Below are 17,044 nucleotides of genomic sequence, written 5' to 3'. Positions count from 1 at the left end.
CCAAAAATATAATTTCCTGTCTTATTATTACACTTCGAAATATAAACCAGTCTGTATAGAAGCCTGATTTTGAGGTAACAACTAGCAAATGTTCCTTCAACGTAATTCTACTCAGAAATATAGGTAGTAAAAAGTTACAAATTCCACTTCAACGTAGTCTCGCTAGAATCACATCTTTCACTTTGATATTTATAGAGAAATTCCTCTAATATGTACATTAAATTGGCACCCACCAATGAGGTGTACAAATATTCAATTCATATACTTCTAATACATTCATTGAAGAACTCATAGATCAAAGGCTACAAGAGTTTTGGCTTTGTTTGAGACTGAGACCCACCAATGTCCGGCAACGGTTGAGGATTCCTTCACACTCACCAAAGCATGTGAATAAGTAAAGAGAAATGCTTTTTCATTCATGCTTTAATTCAAACTTGAAACAGCCTTTAATACCAAAAGTGATTGATGTTGAGCAATCCTTGGACAATTATAGTATTAGTGTCTCTATTGTATGACAAGATAATCCGCACCACTACGGAAAGCATCACCAGCTGTAGGGGGTAAGTTTTTGGGAGAAATGTTTTTCCTGACTTGGGCGTGAGTTTCTGCTTCATGCTGAAACATCTTCACCAATTCTTGCAGCTCAAGCTTCCTAACTTCAACCTGTTCTTCAGCAACAGGGTTTTTCAGCCCAAGGTAAACCATGCCAACGGCAATCAGCACTACTCCAAGGAAGACAAGGATGGCTGTAAAAACACCAAATGCATATGGTGTATTTTCTGCCCCAGGTATCCCATCAACGTTGATCCCAAATAACCCAGTAACGATAGTGAGGACCACACCAACACCACCAAATACGGCTAAATTATGGGTTACCCGAAGGCTTTTATCCTGGATAGATATTCAGCAGATGCAAGATAATTGTCATGTAAATATAGGGAATGTAAAATAAAGTTGTTCTGGCTACTGTCTGAAAGTAGGAAAAGTGTTCTAAATGAAGGTTCTGAAGCATTGGTACCTGTAACCAAGCTCGAACAGTGCTCTGCATGACATCTTGAATGGTAAAAAGACGGCCGCGAACTGCTTCTTGCTCCTCGATCATTTCTCTTGTGCTCTTTTTTATTCCCTCTAGCAGGCTTCTTGCTCCATTTCCTTTCAGATGTTGGAGAAGCTCAAAGACGATTTCTTCTCTTGCATGCAGTGACCACTTCACTCTGATAACCTGCAATTAAACACAAGTGTTGTAAAAAGCTTCTCTGTGTAATGATTTGGCCATTATCAATTGCTACTAAGAAAATAAATCAGTATAATTAAAAGAGTTCAGCAGCATTAGGCCAGAGTTCAGCTTAATTGATTTCTGAATTAAGGAGATCTGGTTAATTAACAAGCCAATACTAGATCAAACTACTTTCAGCATGTTTGGTTCAAATTATCCCTAAGAATTTGAATCTCTTCCAAAATAATTGTTAGTGGTTCTGCTAATCATTAAATCAGCACCTTGTCTAGGGATATATCTTTTGGGCATACCTGTGTTGATAACTTTCTGATTTCTTGATTTAAGATTAAGATGAAAAGATTCAAATCTTCTTGGTTTCTCCTAGTCAAAGAGAAAACTGACAACTTAGTGCAAGACAGTTTATAGGACTGGAATGGAATGACTTGAATTCACACACATTGCACATTTAAAAACCTGTTCATAAACTTCAATTCAATCTCATCTGCCGCCCCAAATATAGATTTACGGAATAACCTGAAAAACTAAAGAAAATGTCAAACCAAAGTAACATGACTTAAAGTTTACATAAAATGCAGTTGAAAAAGAGTGTGTGCTGGAGCATCAATGCAAGCATAAGGTACTTTGTCCATCTTTAGGTCATTCCTAAGGAACAATATGCCCGGTATAATCAAGTATAAGGTGGTAAAAGTCAACAAATCTAAAGTACAAAATTTAACAGCGAAATGTAACAAAACCAAACCTGGCAATCCAAACTTTGCTGTATTTTGTGGAAAACAGACAGAATTGATAGACAACACATATATTCCTTTTTTATGTTCCATAAACAGAGTAACTTTATTTTTTCATATCCTTGATAGCTTCTCTTTCAGAACATATAATAATATTTACAAACTTAACTCACCCTCAAACATCTGAAGTTATGTAACTAGAAGCAAGACCTAACCTACTTCTGATTGATTTTTCATTTTTTTTCTTGTTTTCCAGAATTAGGAAATGCTTTTAGAAGCATCCAGAGTTCCAGGTAACTCAAAAAATAAAGAATCAATTTTGTGTATCAACAAAATCAGGCACACTGTGAGGAGTCAGGAAACACATTCGGTGTTTTTTAAAGGCTAAAAATGCAAGGAACCCCTTCTAACTGAGTCATGTGAAGAAAAATCCCTCTGTGCTTAGAAATCCGTCAATATAACTCACAAAAACATGTTTTCAGACTTGGTATTGGGAATTTTTCGCACCAATATAAAGGGCTAATACACAATAACATGGAGAGTTGGGTGAGTTCAGAATAAAGATCAATGTACTTCCAGGTTTGGTCCACCCAGTGGCCACCCGAAAATAAGATTAACAAAATAAATATGATTAACTTAATCTTATAAATAGTTAAAAGTAAATATATATGATTATATAATTATGATAATATGGTTGATATCAACCATTAGTGAGGCAAAACTAACCACTATTAAACATTTTGACTCTATTAATCATTTGTGAGACAAAGATAGCCATGACTAGATATTTCTGAGCGTTGTATTGATTGAAATTCACTACAAGCAATTAATTTGAAAATTTCTTATCACGGAATCTCAGGCCTTCTAGAAATTCATATAAGCTGGTGAGTATTTTCAATTGTCCATTTTCCTATTCATTTTATACATATTTCCTATTTTGTATTTTTCCTCTTTTGTGCACATTCTTTTCCTATTGGTACACATCAAATAAAATTTGGACCATCCAAAATTCAAGGAAACCATTATATTAAATTCAGAAAAAAAACATCATTTTAGCTAACTTAGCTGACATCTATATAATCACAATGCACAAGCATACATGCTACAAATTGTTTATACAGGAGAAAGGGAAACATGAACGCATAAAATGATGGCAAATATGTGCTAGAAACTATTTACAAAGGAGAAAGGAAAAACATGAGCGCATGATATGATGGCAAATATGGACCACTTCATTTTTTTCTCAAGCGCGGTCTGTAGCAAGAAAATATTTGTAAACTAACAATAGCAAAAGATCTTTTTAATCTCCTTTATAATACAAACAGAAAAACTTATTTAACAAAGTTCATACTGAAGAAACGAAAGTAGAAAAACATATTGAGACATGAGACTGACATGTATATGTAAAGCTTCATGAGTTAGATGACCAAACCCTAACCGGAAATAGAAGCATATAGCCTACGGGTATTGCAGAATACACCTCTGTAATACATTTCACTTCTTTCTTAATACAGATTGCCATTTTCCGTTTTATTGGTTTCTAACATATTGTTTCATTCGAGCTTTACTGGCATCAAATATGAAGGGAACCCTGGTTTTACTCAAAAAAAAATACAAATAAAAATGCTGTCATTACCTATCATCCCATCGAGAGAGGCGACAAGCAAGATGTGCTATAACTTCATGCACTGTTCTCGGCACATTATACCCTCCAGCTGAGAGAAGCTCCTACCATAGGGAATCACTGAATGAATTACAGCTTTCAAAAATAATATTAATGTGCAAATAGAGGCCAGAGAGAAAGAACAACCTGAACTTCTGTTATACCTAAAGCATTTATCCTTGACACAGATCCTTTTACATGCATTACAGTTACAAGGAAGTTCTGTGCTTGCCAAGACCTAAGAACAATAGGAATGTCATCTTCTTCAACAAAAGGATCACCAGCTGATTGTCCCAAGAGCTCAAATAACAGCCCTCCCGCAACTCTGACTGGGACCTACAAATAAGAGTTAATTCCAATCAATAATTTAGACCCGTTTTGAAGGAAAAGTCGCAATGGGGTCACTCATTGGAGGCTTTCTTTGGGGGGGGGGGGGCGGGGGGCGGCAGTCCCAGTCATTGAATGTCTACTTAAACAGTTATATTTGTTTTACCACCAATGGTTGGTACAAATAGAAGTAACTTGTCTCTCTTAACTAAGTGATTCAAGATTAGAATCTTAGTCATGTCACCTTTGATATAGAATCAACCCTATTACGAGCGGAAGAGCCACCATGTGTGCTCAAGGTACTTTTGGGGGACCATGAATAATCTGTATCAATACCACAGTCAACAACACAGCAAATGTTCCTACATTGATTTCTTTCAGAAAAAACTGCTACCTGCTGGTTGTGTGACACACAATCCAGACTGAGGTTTAATGCCTAAGAAACCCAAGGTTTACTTTTTGTGATTTCTTGATTTACAAAGCCTCACAGATCTTATTTTTCTTGGCAAAATCACAATATCACATCCCTAAAGTTTTGTTGCTATAATATATACTTACACTAAAACTATCAAGTTAGTACAAGGATTCAAGCTCTTGATGCAGGTTTTTCCCACTAAATGACTTCTTTATCATTTTCCAAAAAAACTAATGACAATAACACGGGATTTGTTTGTCTCTGCTAGGCTTCTACCAGGCTTCGTTCTACTTAGTACTAAAACACATCAACTAAAGATCCTAATTTCCAACAGTTATATGTATGCTTGATTTGGTACATGCAAATAAGTTTTAGCAAACAAAGATCCCAAAGTAGATTGCCAAATAATAGCATTTTAAGACTAACAATTGCCAATGTTGAAAATGCTAAGTACCTCATAGAAAAGGTGTTTCATCCGGTCACTTATAAGTCTACTTTCGTCTCTCAAAGCTAGACTAACAGCAGGATGTAGCCATTGAGCATTGTTGAGCCAAGCCTCAACAGTGGGGTGACCAGCAGAAACATGGCCCCACCAAATAGGCCCAGCCGGACGCTCCCAGTACGGAGCCGCCAAATCTGCTACAGTAAAATCATCTTCAGAATCCTCAAACTCAAATTGATGAGAAGACCATACAGCATCAACCTGAACTGTTTGGACGAGTTCAGAAATTCTTGCCCATCCAATGGGTACCCAATGACCACCATCATACTTTCTAGACTGCCCAGCCTGACGACTCTGGCTCTCCTTGTCATCATCAGAGGCACCAAACAAAGTGTCCCGTGAGACATTTACAGACGAAAGATCTGACTTATCCGGTCTCAAAGAAGAAGCCTCCTTTAAACCATCAGAAGGAGCTTGCATCTTTGAATGTTGTTGCCCATTAACCTGTAGTCTCTCTGAGGACCTCCATTTAGCTGATCTGTTTTGTCCTCGAACATATTCAAAAGCACAAATAAGCCCGTCTGTCCAAAAGTTACTTCCATGATTGGGATCTCTACCGTGATAAATTTTTTGGCTATCTGATTTCTTCGTTGTTCCTGCGGGATAAAATTGAACTTCTGCATCACTCATTTTTCTGCTCGTAATGAACCCGGCGTAGAGCCTTTAAGTCATCTCTTCAAAACCACTCTTATATGAGAAAAGTTACACTGGCATGGCGTTTGAAAAACTTTTGATTTCAAGCCAGAATTTGACAATCAACATCAAGCTCCCTGCTTCCCTGACTCATCACAAATCAATGCTGCAATTGCAGTGAAAAAGTATTAATTGTAGAAAAGACAGCACAGGTATTCGTACCAAAAATAAGAGAAAAAAGGGACAAAAAAAGGTGAATGAAATTAATTTAAACATACATAACTGATCATTTATTTTGTCACAGTAGTTAACAAAGTAGGAAATTATGAAAGAAAATCTTTCAGCAACGATGTAAATCTAACAAATCAATTATAAATCTGTCATGCAATCTATTTTCTTGATTAAAAGAAGGAACAAGTTAGGGTATGGCATTGTGAAATCGTGCTTAACCAAACATCGGAGAAAAACAAAATTCAATTTGATACCCAAACAACAAATAACCGAAACCGTATTTATCTATCAGCCACAGAAGTTAAACAAAGGAAACTGCAAATAATGAAGACAGTAATAACATTTGATTTGATTTGAAGAACGAAAGGAAATTACCAGAGACAGAGGAGAGTGGAGTCTCTGAATCCCAAAAAGAATATTTATAAAATTAATTTTAAATTAATGAAGAAAAAACACGTACCACGCGCAACTCTACCACTCCCGGCTACCAATCATACTTGCTGCAACAACTGGGCACACATTTTTCACATTATAAAAAGAAAAAAAAAATCGAATCATTATACTACTTTATTATACTATGATTTAAGTTTTTACGCGTTCAAGCATCTATTCTTCTTCTTTTCTTTTTCTCTTTAAGATGTCTAACGTTACTTTCAACTCTCAACTCTCAGATTAACCAAAATTCTTCATTTATTCGGACTTGGTATGTCTCTGAGGGAACCTAATCTTAGTGAGCATAACAGAGATACTCGGGTGTTCCAACAGAATACAAAAGGAAGAGGCATAAAAAAAAAAGATTATCTGATTGGAAAATGCAAAAAAAAAAAATTAATATAATAAAAAAAGAAAAGAAAATACATTACTACAAGTATATGTACTCGTAAAAATATTTCAAATAAACTTTATTTAATAACATAATTAGTTTCATTTAGATCGAGTGCAAGTAAATTCTTTGTGCAAGATCTTTAATTAGTGAGCGCTTCCAAACTTTAAAAGCTCGCATTTCTCATTCCCGGTCCTTTTTTTCTTCTCTTGATTTATTTTAAGGGTAGAGAGGGATAGTTTCCATGATTAGAAAGTCTACAAGAAATTTAAGAGAACGCTGAAATGTATGCAAATTCGAATTAAGGCTTAGAAGTCAAATAGCGGGAACAACTATTCTTAATTTTTGTTTCCACAATTCTGACCCTGGTGAACTGACTTTTATCTATTCTCATTTTGAAGTGAAGGTTAAATTAAAATCCATTTGTAACTCCGAAATCTTACAATTTTCAACTAGTTTCTTTAAAAATATTAATTGATTTATGTACTTGTATTTTTTAACTAAATCTATCCGTCTAATTATACTTATTCGAGAATTAACTGTCTATATTAAGGTCTTTGAAGTAAACTCTAAAATAATATTAGATTGGATGAACTCATAGATATGGAATATTTGTTGAAAGAAAATATGAGACGAGTATAAAAAGTGAGAATATTGTTCTAGACAAACGAGAATATTTATAGACTAAGTAAATCTCTTTGATTAATTTTATAATAACAGTAAATAGTCCGCAGACCTGATTTACTTGTTCAGGTTCTGTAAATAAATAAGGTACATGCGAATTTAAGCTTGACATTAATGAAAATTGACTGATTAGATTAAAAAGAAATGTAGTTACTAATAATTTTTTATCAAATGTTTTTGTATTTTCCTCTAATTTTGGAGAATTACTATTATTCTTTTTAGAAATTTTATTATAAAGAAAGATATCTTGAATTTTATTTATAAAAATGTTATTTTTTTTGTAAGTTTTTTCATGTTGTATTGAGGTTGAAAAACCGTTTTTTATTTGTCCACAGAAGGGTCCGTTTAACAAAGGATTTTTTCTTTTAGTTAAATATTTTTTTTTAGTTTCATCATCACAAAATCGAATTCTATTTTCGAATATATCGAGAGAAATCAATTTCTTATCTATCAGTTTTGTGCGATTTATAAATTCATTGCTCAATTTGTTTATTTTTTCTTCATTCCTATAGTACGAATCATTATACAAATCATCAGAGGAAATTTTCTTTTTTGTGAAGAAATCTATTTTTGTTTCCATCAGTTTTTCAAAACTTGATAAATTTTGTGGATACGTAAAAGATATTTTTTCTCTTCCATCACGTTGATATGTATGAAAAAAAAATTCTGAAATTTCATTTTTTACCATATTTTCAAATTCATTATTTTTTATATATCGAAATGGACGCTTCCATGGTTTATAATTGAAAAGAATATTTATAAGAGGTTTTTGTAACATATCTTTATCTTTTTTTTTTCTTTTTTAGAAATTTCATTGCTTTGTTTACTTTCTAATACTAATATTTTTTATTAAAAAAGGGGAGAGGTGTTCTTCCTAAATAATATAAACAGGTAACAAATAAGAATAATTCAGGACCTACCCGTTTTTGAAATGAATAATGTCTATGAAATATCTAACTTAAATCAATGATGGACGAGATATTTCTTTTTAATTTTACTAGTATCTCAACTTTAAAGGTGTCCATTTTTATGTATTTTATCAATTTAAAAATTCAAGTATTTAATAATTGAATTGTGACTTACGAACACAATGAAAAAATTTCAATAATAGCAATTCTAACTTTTTCACTCTTGTGTTTTATTTACTTAAGCATTGTCGATAATCTCCATTATTTAGTATATTAAAAATTCAAAAACTATATAATATTTTCAATAATATAAAATATATGTTTTAATTTTGTGTAGGATGAGCATATAAATAAAATATTGTACTCATATTTTTAGTAAATACTTGTTAAGCCATGACAATTCTATTCTATTTTTATGCGATAAAGCATATTTTCAATTTAACTCATATTCTCAAAATAACCGTAAATCAATTTACAAAATCACTTTTATATCTTTAAAAATCATTTTTAACTTCCAAATAAGCTAAACTTGGCGAAAAAGATAATCTATAATTATCAACGTTGGCACTGATGAGTTAAAACGACATTGATGTTGAAAAGATTGTCAAACTCCCTTCAAAAACTGAACTATGCAACCTAACTTAACCTCATTCAGTAACAGCAGTGAACGTAAAAAATTAACAGGTGAGAAAACTATCCAAAAGTGACTTTCCACTATGATCAGATGACAATAATAAAACAAAACAAAAAACGTAGAGTAAACCAAATTAGCACACTTAGTACCTACGTTAAACATGAGGAACATAATTATGTAGAATACAACGTCGTGGCAATGGGCTCATGGTCTCTAGAGACCAAACAATGATACATTAAGTTACTAGACCGTTAATGCCTCTGATTAACCACTTCCAAACATCAATACCCTGAAAAACCGGGAGGTGAGTAGGATTAGTAGCTGTTTTGCCATAGTTGTTGAGACTGCTTGGATGGTTGGCTTTGCGGACCACCCAAGGAGGCTTCCCGAGGATTTTGTGGCTGATGTTCCAGAGAAATGCCACTCTGAGACTGGTAGAAATTAGGATACCCAAGGGATCCAAAATGTTGTGAAGGTTGTTGTTGCTGTTGTTGCTGCCTTTGCCGAAATCCACCTGGCTGTTGTTGATTCTGTCCCTGCATGCTATAGTAGTTGCTGGGAGGAACAGCTGACATTGTTCGAGGGCCCGCCCCTTGAACCCACATGGGAGAATTATCGTTCTACAAGAAAACAAGAATTAAACCCATTTCAGCTTTGAGTATAAATAGCATAGAAAGAAGTAAACAAGGCTCTATTTCATATTTCTTTCCTCAAAACCACCACCACTTCCCAAAAAAAGTAATTCAGAGTTACATGAGCCTTCAAAAGGATCAAGTTGTTATCAAGCATAAATAAAAGTCAACATATAATTTTACATTGAATCCTTACGAAATTAAACTTGTCAGAGAAGAATCATAACAAGAAAAAATAAACAGTTCAATGTAAGTAATTTTTAAAATTTTTAAAATCTAGATCTTTGTACCTGCTGTAGTGAAATCATATGGTTGCTGTCCTTAAATTGGGAGTTTATCAAATCCTCGTATCCAATGGTTGTCCCAGTAGGAGCAGCAGGCGGACTCAGAGAAAAATTCCCTCCAGGAATGCTTGTTGAACTGCCAAAGCCGTATCCAGGTGGAATAGCAGCAGACTGAGGCAAACTGCTGACAGAAACATTATTCTTATACTGTGGAAGCACTGCTGCCAGAGATTGGTGATATGTGCTGTTTCCGGGAAAAGTCTGCTGAAAAGCTGATGGCATATATGTGTAGCTCTGAGGCAAGAATGGATAGCTAATCATATTAGCGAAGTGTCCCAGAGGAAGAGTAGGTTGGGAGTAGGGATGCACAGGAAGGTGCTGAGGAAGTGCGGGTCCAGTGGCAACACTTGCACCAGGCAAGTTTTGGGCATTAGGTTGAGGTGTAGAGATGGCACTTGCTCTTAGAGCCTGCACATTGACAAGAGAGTATCAAACAACTGAATTCCCAAATTTTTTATCATCCTATTCTATGAAAACTTCAAAAGAGAGATGCAACAATTAAACATGCAAATTTAATCATTAACAAATAATAAAATCCAGAATAAACCCAAGAGCAGCTCTATGAATATTTTTCTTGATGTGAAATAAATAGATTTGACCAGCAGAACTGGAATACCAACCCCATCCACTTATTTGAGTTGAGTAACTGTGGATGTAAGCCAGCTTTAACTAATGTACATAGTAGTCAATTCCACAGTTGGTATGTAATTGTAATTTATAACTATCGACATAATAGCCAGGGTGAAATTGTGACGCAGCTTAATGAAAATTAAACTAAAAAATATGAGAATACTACCGAAATACTTCAAAATAATATAAACCAGAATTCTTAACTCCACTATTAACCTTTTAGGCTAACAGCATAGAAAAAAATTCAAAACACTGCCATCCATAACATTTCATTTTAAGTTTTAACAAACAAAAATCCTCAAAAGCCAATAGAGAAGCTTAAACGCTTAAGAGCAGAAGTGCACCTCTGACATGGTTATGCCGGAACCACCAATTGAAGAAGCAATATTACTATATTTTGTAGGCATTGATTGTGTTACAGGGAAGGGTAAGTATGGGATATCTTCTCTTGCTGTTTGAACCGTTGAAGCCAGCAGAGCATTGGGCAAAGAATTTGAATGTGCCTGCTGAAACATCGACAGAAAGGTAGTAAAATTTATATCCACATAGCAGGATTGCTAGATAGAACTACAAGATATAAGACAGCAAACAGTGTTTTAAATCTGGACAGCAAAGCTAGGCAACCAGCTTCACAATCAGGACAGCAAAGACTATATTTCTATGTACATATAAATCCAAAAAATTGATAAAAATTACTAAATTAATAACATTCTTAAGTTAAAACAAAAATTCATAGGTGTCTTAAACAAAACATACATGTAAATACCAACAAAAGTAAATACAAGTTTCCTAAAAAGGAATCATCAATTATCATTTTCTAAAGAAAAGTCTTCTTCATCATTTAAACTATAATTTCATCCATAGATTTCAATTTTTCAAAATTTAAACCCCCAAAATAGCCCAACAATAATCCCTTGATGTCTCTGTTCAAAGGGATGTTTGGGAATCAACACATGGTGCCACTATAGCATCCACTTCGGTTGGCAATGCAGCCCACTACAAGGGCCTGTGTCCCTGTAGTGGACTGGGGCCATTATGCATTTCTATAGATAACTATTCAGAACCCTGACAGAAACTATAGCAATATCAAATGTTACTGTACTTTAAAAGCAATAATATAGTAAGCCTATGTTTGGTCAAGTTTTTTTGGTTTAAAAGCTTCTTTAAATTAAAGCTTCCACGAATAAAAAGTTTTCTTAAAAGTAGAAGTCTTTTGCCAGAAATTCCTTTCAAAACTAAAAGGTCCATTTCGTTAATTAGATCAGGATGAAAGGGAGAGAAAAGCTAAGATGTGCAACTTATTTTTACAAACGACTTCTTTTGTAAAGCTACCACCTCCACCCAATCTTTCTTGTGTGAAAACAAAGTTCCTTAATTAAGAACTTTCCTCCAAAAGTGTTTGGCCCAGTTTCTTTTAAAGAGAAGTGAAAAAACATAAAAAGATGGTTCAAACAATATGCAAACATAGGGTTCCTTTCAAACAAGCTCGCTTCCTAAAGCACCAGAGAAGTGATATAATATATAAAGGCATTTGTGTGCCACAATCTCACTGAAAACAACAAGAAAGTACTGTGTCAACTAAATGGGGTTTTACATGGATCAAACAACACCATTGTGTTCTATCAAACAAACACCATCGTATTTCATAAATAAATAAAACACACACACAACAAGTGTTTAGACAGGTTCTTTAAATCTCAGTCCTTTCTTACAGTTTCTTAGTAAAAAAAAATGTTTTTCCCCACCACTATAGAAACAAATTAAATACCACACTGTTACACTGCTATAGTGGCATCACATAAAAGAGGTTGCTCCAGTGCAAATCGCAACCACTTTCTGCTAGGATTGCAGCCATCTTAACCATTATTCTTTTCCTATACCAAAACCCCTTTTTCAGACCCCACAAATGATGTCAGAAGACAAGCCTTGTTTTTTCTAATCTCAGTCATTTCAAAGTTAGATAAAACACTGCTCTGACTTGGTCTCTTCTCTCTTCAGTGCAAGCCATCTGACCCAGAGCTCCCAGCTACATATATTTCAAGCCTATTAATGGCTCACCGGTGGTGTTTCTGGCCAACCCACAATCTGTAGAAGTCTATCACATTGTTTAGTTTTCACTTTATTTCACTGCTGTCTTCAGATATATAACCTTATGTCACCCTTTCTCGCTGTACTTTCTTCATTTTCTTTTATATTGACTTCTGTTATTAACTTCTGTATTTCGCTTTATGAGTTTAAATTACGAATGCCTTTATTAAGGATTTTTTTACTTCTGGGTATTTATGTGTAATGTGATATGAATAAAATTTCATAAATAGTAATCAATGATCATCTCGCTATCCCACTACAGCAGTTTTACTATGGGATGACAATGGGTTCAACAAAAATATATTATTACTATATTCCCAAGATTTCGAACCTAAGGTTTAAGAGAATACAAGGTTGATTTATCCGTAAGGAAAAGATCAAATCCACAGCACCACAAATCCCTAAGATTTTACACTAGAATTCCGAACCTAGGGCTTTGCTTGTTCAGTGAGACTATGGGTTTAACAAAAATTTACTATTACTATTCTACTCCCAAGATTCACAACCCAAGGTTTGAGAGAATACAAGGTTAATTTATCCATTAGGTACACAATTGATCCACAGCACCACAAATCCCTAAGGTTTTACACTAAAATACATCCAATTAGGCTTTGTTTGTTAGTGATGCACAGACCTAACAGCTATTTTGCTGAAGGAACAAATCTCTACTTTCAAAATGCTTCAGAGCATAAGATTTTCACATTTCCAGAAATGACAATCTAACGAAAACATGCCACAAATCATTCAAAACTAATTCACTGAAGGAAATGTGCATTACCATTAAAACAAGTATTACCATTAAAAACATGCATCACCGTTACAATCTAAAATATGACCAAGCCATAGAACATGCATTACCATTACACCAGAGAAGGAAGCAAGATTCTGCATTTGCGAGCTAGTCTGTGAAGGAGGAAATGTGACCTCCGGTTGGTGGGCATTTTCATATGCAAACCCATGAGATTGTGAAGGAAATGAATACTGATGTTCCTGAGCAATTTCAGGAGCTTCAGGTTTTAAAGCCTCTTGTGAAATCGAAGAATGCTCAAATGTCCCAGCACTCACACCAGTTACTTGAACTAAATTTCCATCTGAAGTAGTAGTAGCATGATGCTCATCCCCATAATAGTCAGGATTTCTACAAGAAAAATATCCTTAAGGAAACTAGGAATAATCATAATATTGAAAGTTTGAATAAAGGATCCTATTATATAGCCAACGTACCTAGTGTCTGAGTTTTCAATTGTAGAAACATCTGTAGCACCAGATGTATCCTCTAGCTTACTTTTCAAAGGCCTAGATGTAAATGACACAGGTCCAGATAGGGGGTTACCGGATCCAAAACTTCCAAAGCTCAGATTCATGCATTCTGGTGTATGGAGTTGTAGGTGATTGGGAATTACTACAGAAGGATTGTCATCCTCTTGTTCTGTCCCATGATCATCTCTTTGTATATTGAGCTGCTCTATGTTTGCAGCCATTGATGAAACATCATCCTCAGCTGAAAAGAAGAAACCAATAATTAATACACAGGAAATGTGTCTTACATTTATGTAGGACACATACACCAAAAAGATGTCTGCAAGAATGGTAGAAATTTATTTCCATGTAAACCATAAAAAACTCGATGTACCTCCAGTGTTATCTTCTGATGTACTTTTAGCGGATATTGAAGCATATTCGTTATTGTCTGCATTCTCAATGGAACCATCTTCAGCATCATATTCATCCAAGGGAGTTTTCTGCTGCCAATCAGTTTCAACAAAGCTTGATGAGTTTGCATAGTACTCAGAATTTGCATGGGCATCAACATCTTCATATCCTCTAACATCATGTTGGTTTTCAATAGAAGAAGACCATTCATCATTCTGTGGAACATTGTCACTAAGGGCATGGCCTTGATTAGTATTTGTTTCTGAAACCTTAGAAGCATAACCTTGCAATGAATGCAAATTGTTATCCGAAGCTGCTGGAGGCAACACGATGTTCTGATTATTACCACTCTGGATGGAAGAGTGATTCATGGACGGTCTGGCCTGGGGCCTACCCATCTTGACAATGTCGGCCATTGATACTTGACCTGCATTCCCCATCCATGCAGATTGCACTCCAGTACGGTGTGATGATGATGGTCCATCACTGATGCCTAATGCAAGTGTTTTTTCAGTAGCCACAGAATCACTGCAACAATTTTAAAATTAGACATGAGAATTTGGAACTGCACCTGCGCAACCCAATACTAATGAAATATGTATCCAAGTACATGAAGGCAATATATAGAAAAAAGGACAATTTTATGCTACAACATAGAGATAAAAGAGGAATGACCACATAAGCATTAGATAGATTTTCTGTACAGTTAAAATGTTACAATAGAAGTTTCACAAAACATAAAACAAAACAAAAACTAGCACTTAATTTTCAACCGATTTCATTCTAAATCCAAAATATTCAATGTTCATAATACATACAGCAAGATCAATGTAGAACCTTAAAACAAATCCAAAGAATAATTGACACATCATCTACTGTTTGGGAAGAAAATATAAAAATCGATACACAAAATAGATTGTTATAGAGTCAGATGCCAAGAGAACCTACTTTTTAAAATAAATTGAAGGATTGTTACTTTATCTATTAACCTCAGTAGGTGTCAGGCTTGGTTTGCAATTTCATTTTATAACAACTAGTCCAAATTTGCAGATGTATCAAAACCATAGGAATCCTTATAGCCATCCTGATACATTTTCCCATTTCAATCATGTCAATTTTCAGTGAGTATATATATGATATGAAGGAAAATAAACCTGTAGGATATCGGTCTCCTGTTTGAATTATTTCCCAACACACTAGATGTTGAAGATGTAGACCCTCCATAAGTAGGTGCTCCATTCTCCTTCTTGTATGCAGGCTTCCCCTGCAGACCAGAATCTGGCCTCCCAAAACAGGGCAGAAATCTAAATAATAATAATAATGACAACAAACGTGACAGATAATACAAGTTTCATTAAGTCAGAGCAATATTTCAAGTTCAAACATCCATCAGCTGCATACCACTGCTTCCGAATTGGTTGGCACTACCACGTCCACCATGGCGATCTGTCCCAGCCCTACCGCCACCACGACTAGATGTATTGCTTGTCCCACTCCCACGAGACCTGGAATCTATTGGGTCCTTAATCTGAACCAGCAAGGACAAAAACAGGTAAAAAAATAAAGATACACAAACTCGAACAAAATATCAAAAAATTAAAAATAAAAGTAGAGACAGCTAGCGGAAACAAAATGCTCTAGTCAAACAAACTCTTCATATCCACGTACAAACTTAGCACACAGATTCACCTACTGTCACACAGCAGTAGAACACAGTCATGAAAGAAAAAATCGAATTGATAATTTGATTATCTGATTATCAAACACAGATTCTTTCTTCTTGTTTTTAACATATCATGGAATCAATCCTGAACAGCTGAAACCAACAAAATAAAAAATCGTCCACCTCTTTTTTCTTTTCCCGCTTGCTCTTCACCTCATGAAAAGGATCTACACAATTAACAAACCTAAGATTAGAAAAATCGCTCGCGTATCTGATAGCATCTCTAACACGTGGATTAATTCGTTCTGTTGTTTCTCATTTTCCCGCAATGCGCGAGCGAGCAAAGCAATAACCTCGAAACATTGAACGAAGGTGTTCGCACGTTTCGCTCCAAGTGAAAGAAATATCAAGAACCTCGAAACGAAAAACGCAGAGATAGAAAGAGATAGAAAGGAACCTTGTGAAAGGAGACGACTAACAGCTTCGTTAGGGTCCATGTTACAGTCTTTGAGTGTGGCGTAGATCTCGTGGTCGGGGAAATTGGAGACAATCTCCTTCAAGCTCTGAACCATCTTCCGCGATGACGCCGGAATCGTTGCCGACAACGCCTTGCCGCCGCCATTGTTGTGGCTGCCACCGCCCTTCCCGCTCATCCTCTCACTCTCTTTGTCTTTCTAGGTTTCACAAACCACCGGACTAGCTAGGGTTCCGCCGCGACAACAACGGGAAAGAAGAAACCTAACGGGAAAGAAGAAACCTCTCGCACAAACGCACGTACGCTCCTCGCTTCACAGTTTGCAACCAAAAAGCGAAAACCCCTTCTCGCTCTCCCCCCACTCCTTTTCTCTCTGCGTCTTTTTATTATTATTTTTTTTAAACACTTTTCTTTTTGTTTTTAAGTTTTTTTTTTAAATGGAACAAAATAGTAATTTTCATAAAATTATTATTCGGTCTAATAGTTCATTTTTACGTGTACAAGGATATTTTTTTAAGAAATACAGTATAATATTTTCAAATAATTAAAAATATAATTTATCATATGAATAAAGTCAAAATATCTTTTATTTTAAAACTAAAAGAAATAAACAATATGTAGTTTTACTGATAAATTATTGATAATATATATATATATATATATATATATATATATATATGATGTAGCAATCCAGTTTTTAATATTATTTCTAACATATTATTTAATTATAACAATATCGTAACAATATCATAATAATAAAATCATAACAATAAC

General features: G+C 34.8%; 2 protein-coding genes across 6 annotated transcripts; both read right to left on the bottom strand.

Moving 5' to 3' along the window:
• Positions 1–159: 159 nt before the first annotated feature.
• On the bottom strand, positions 160–6,516 carry LOC114188151 (uncharacterized). 4 transcript variants are annotated; one of them, XM_085674810.1, is made up of 9 exons: positions 6,197–6,509; positions 5,585–5,671; positions 4,825–5,468; positions 3,776–3,964; positions 3,602–3,693; positions 1,691–1,750; positions 1,528–1,597; positions 1,019–1,222; positions 160–891 (listed from the first exon to the last, which is right to left on the bottom strand). In XM_085674810.1, exons 3-9 carry the CDS (start codon positions 5,290–5,292, stop codon positions 505–507), a joined length of 1,470 nt encoding a protein of 489 aa, XP_085530936.1. In that variant the 5' UTR covers positions 5,293–5,468; positions 5,585–5,671; positions 6,197–6,509; the 3' UTR covers positions 160–504. The 4 variants fall into 4 exon arrangements, with proteins under 4 accessions (XP_085530936.1, XP_027932501.1, XP_027932498.1 ...); XM_028076700.2 differs by having other exon boundaries at positions 1,528–1,594; positions 4,825–5,671; positions 6,197–6,516; XM_028076697.2 differs by having other exon boundaries at positions 4,825–5,671; positions 6,197–6,513.
• A 2,329-nt stretch (positions 6,517–8,845) lies between these two features.
• Positions 8,846–16,641, bottom strand: LOC114187941 (uncharacterized). 2 transcript variants are annotated; one of them, XM_028076375.2, is made up of 10 exons: positions 16,253–16,641; positions 15,979–16,022; positions 15,534–15,660; positions 15,287–15,410; positions 14,113–14,660; positions 13,704–13,980; positions 13,338–13,617; positions 10,736–10,897; positions 9,708–10,169; positions 8,846–9,405 (listed from the first exon to the last, which is right to left on the bottom strand). In XM_028076375.2, exons 1-10 carry the CDS (start codon positions 16,446–16,448, stop codon positions 9,100–9,102), a joined length of 2,526 nt encoding a protein of 841 aa, XP_027932176.1. In that variant the 5' UTR covers positions 16,449–16,641; the 3' UTR covers positions 8,846–9,099. The 2 variants fall into 2 exon arrangements, with proteins under 2 accessions (XP_027932176.1, XP_027932177.1); XM_028076376.2 differs by having other exon boundaries at positions 10,736–10,894.
• Positions 16,642–17,044: the final 403 nt, after the last annotated feature.

Source organism: Vigna unguiculata, chromosome 6 (genome assembly GCF_037176805.1).
Source record: "Vigna unguiculata cultivar grain cowpea cultivar isolate G323 ecotype 2 chromosome 6, ASM3717680v1, whole genome shotgun sequence".
Lineage (NCBI taxonomy): Eukaryota > Viridiplantae > Streptophyta > Magnoliopsida > Fabales > Fabaceae > Vigna > Vigna unguiculata.
Note: the sequence above shows the minus strand (reverse complement) of the source record. Positions and strands in the feature narration are given on the sequence as shown.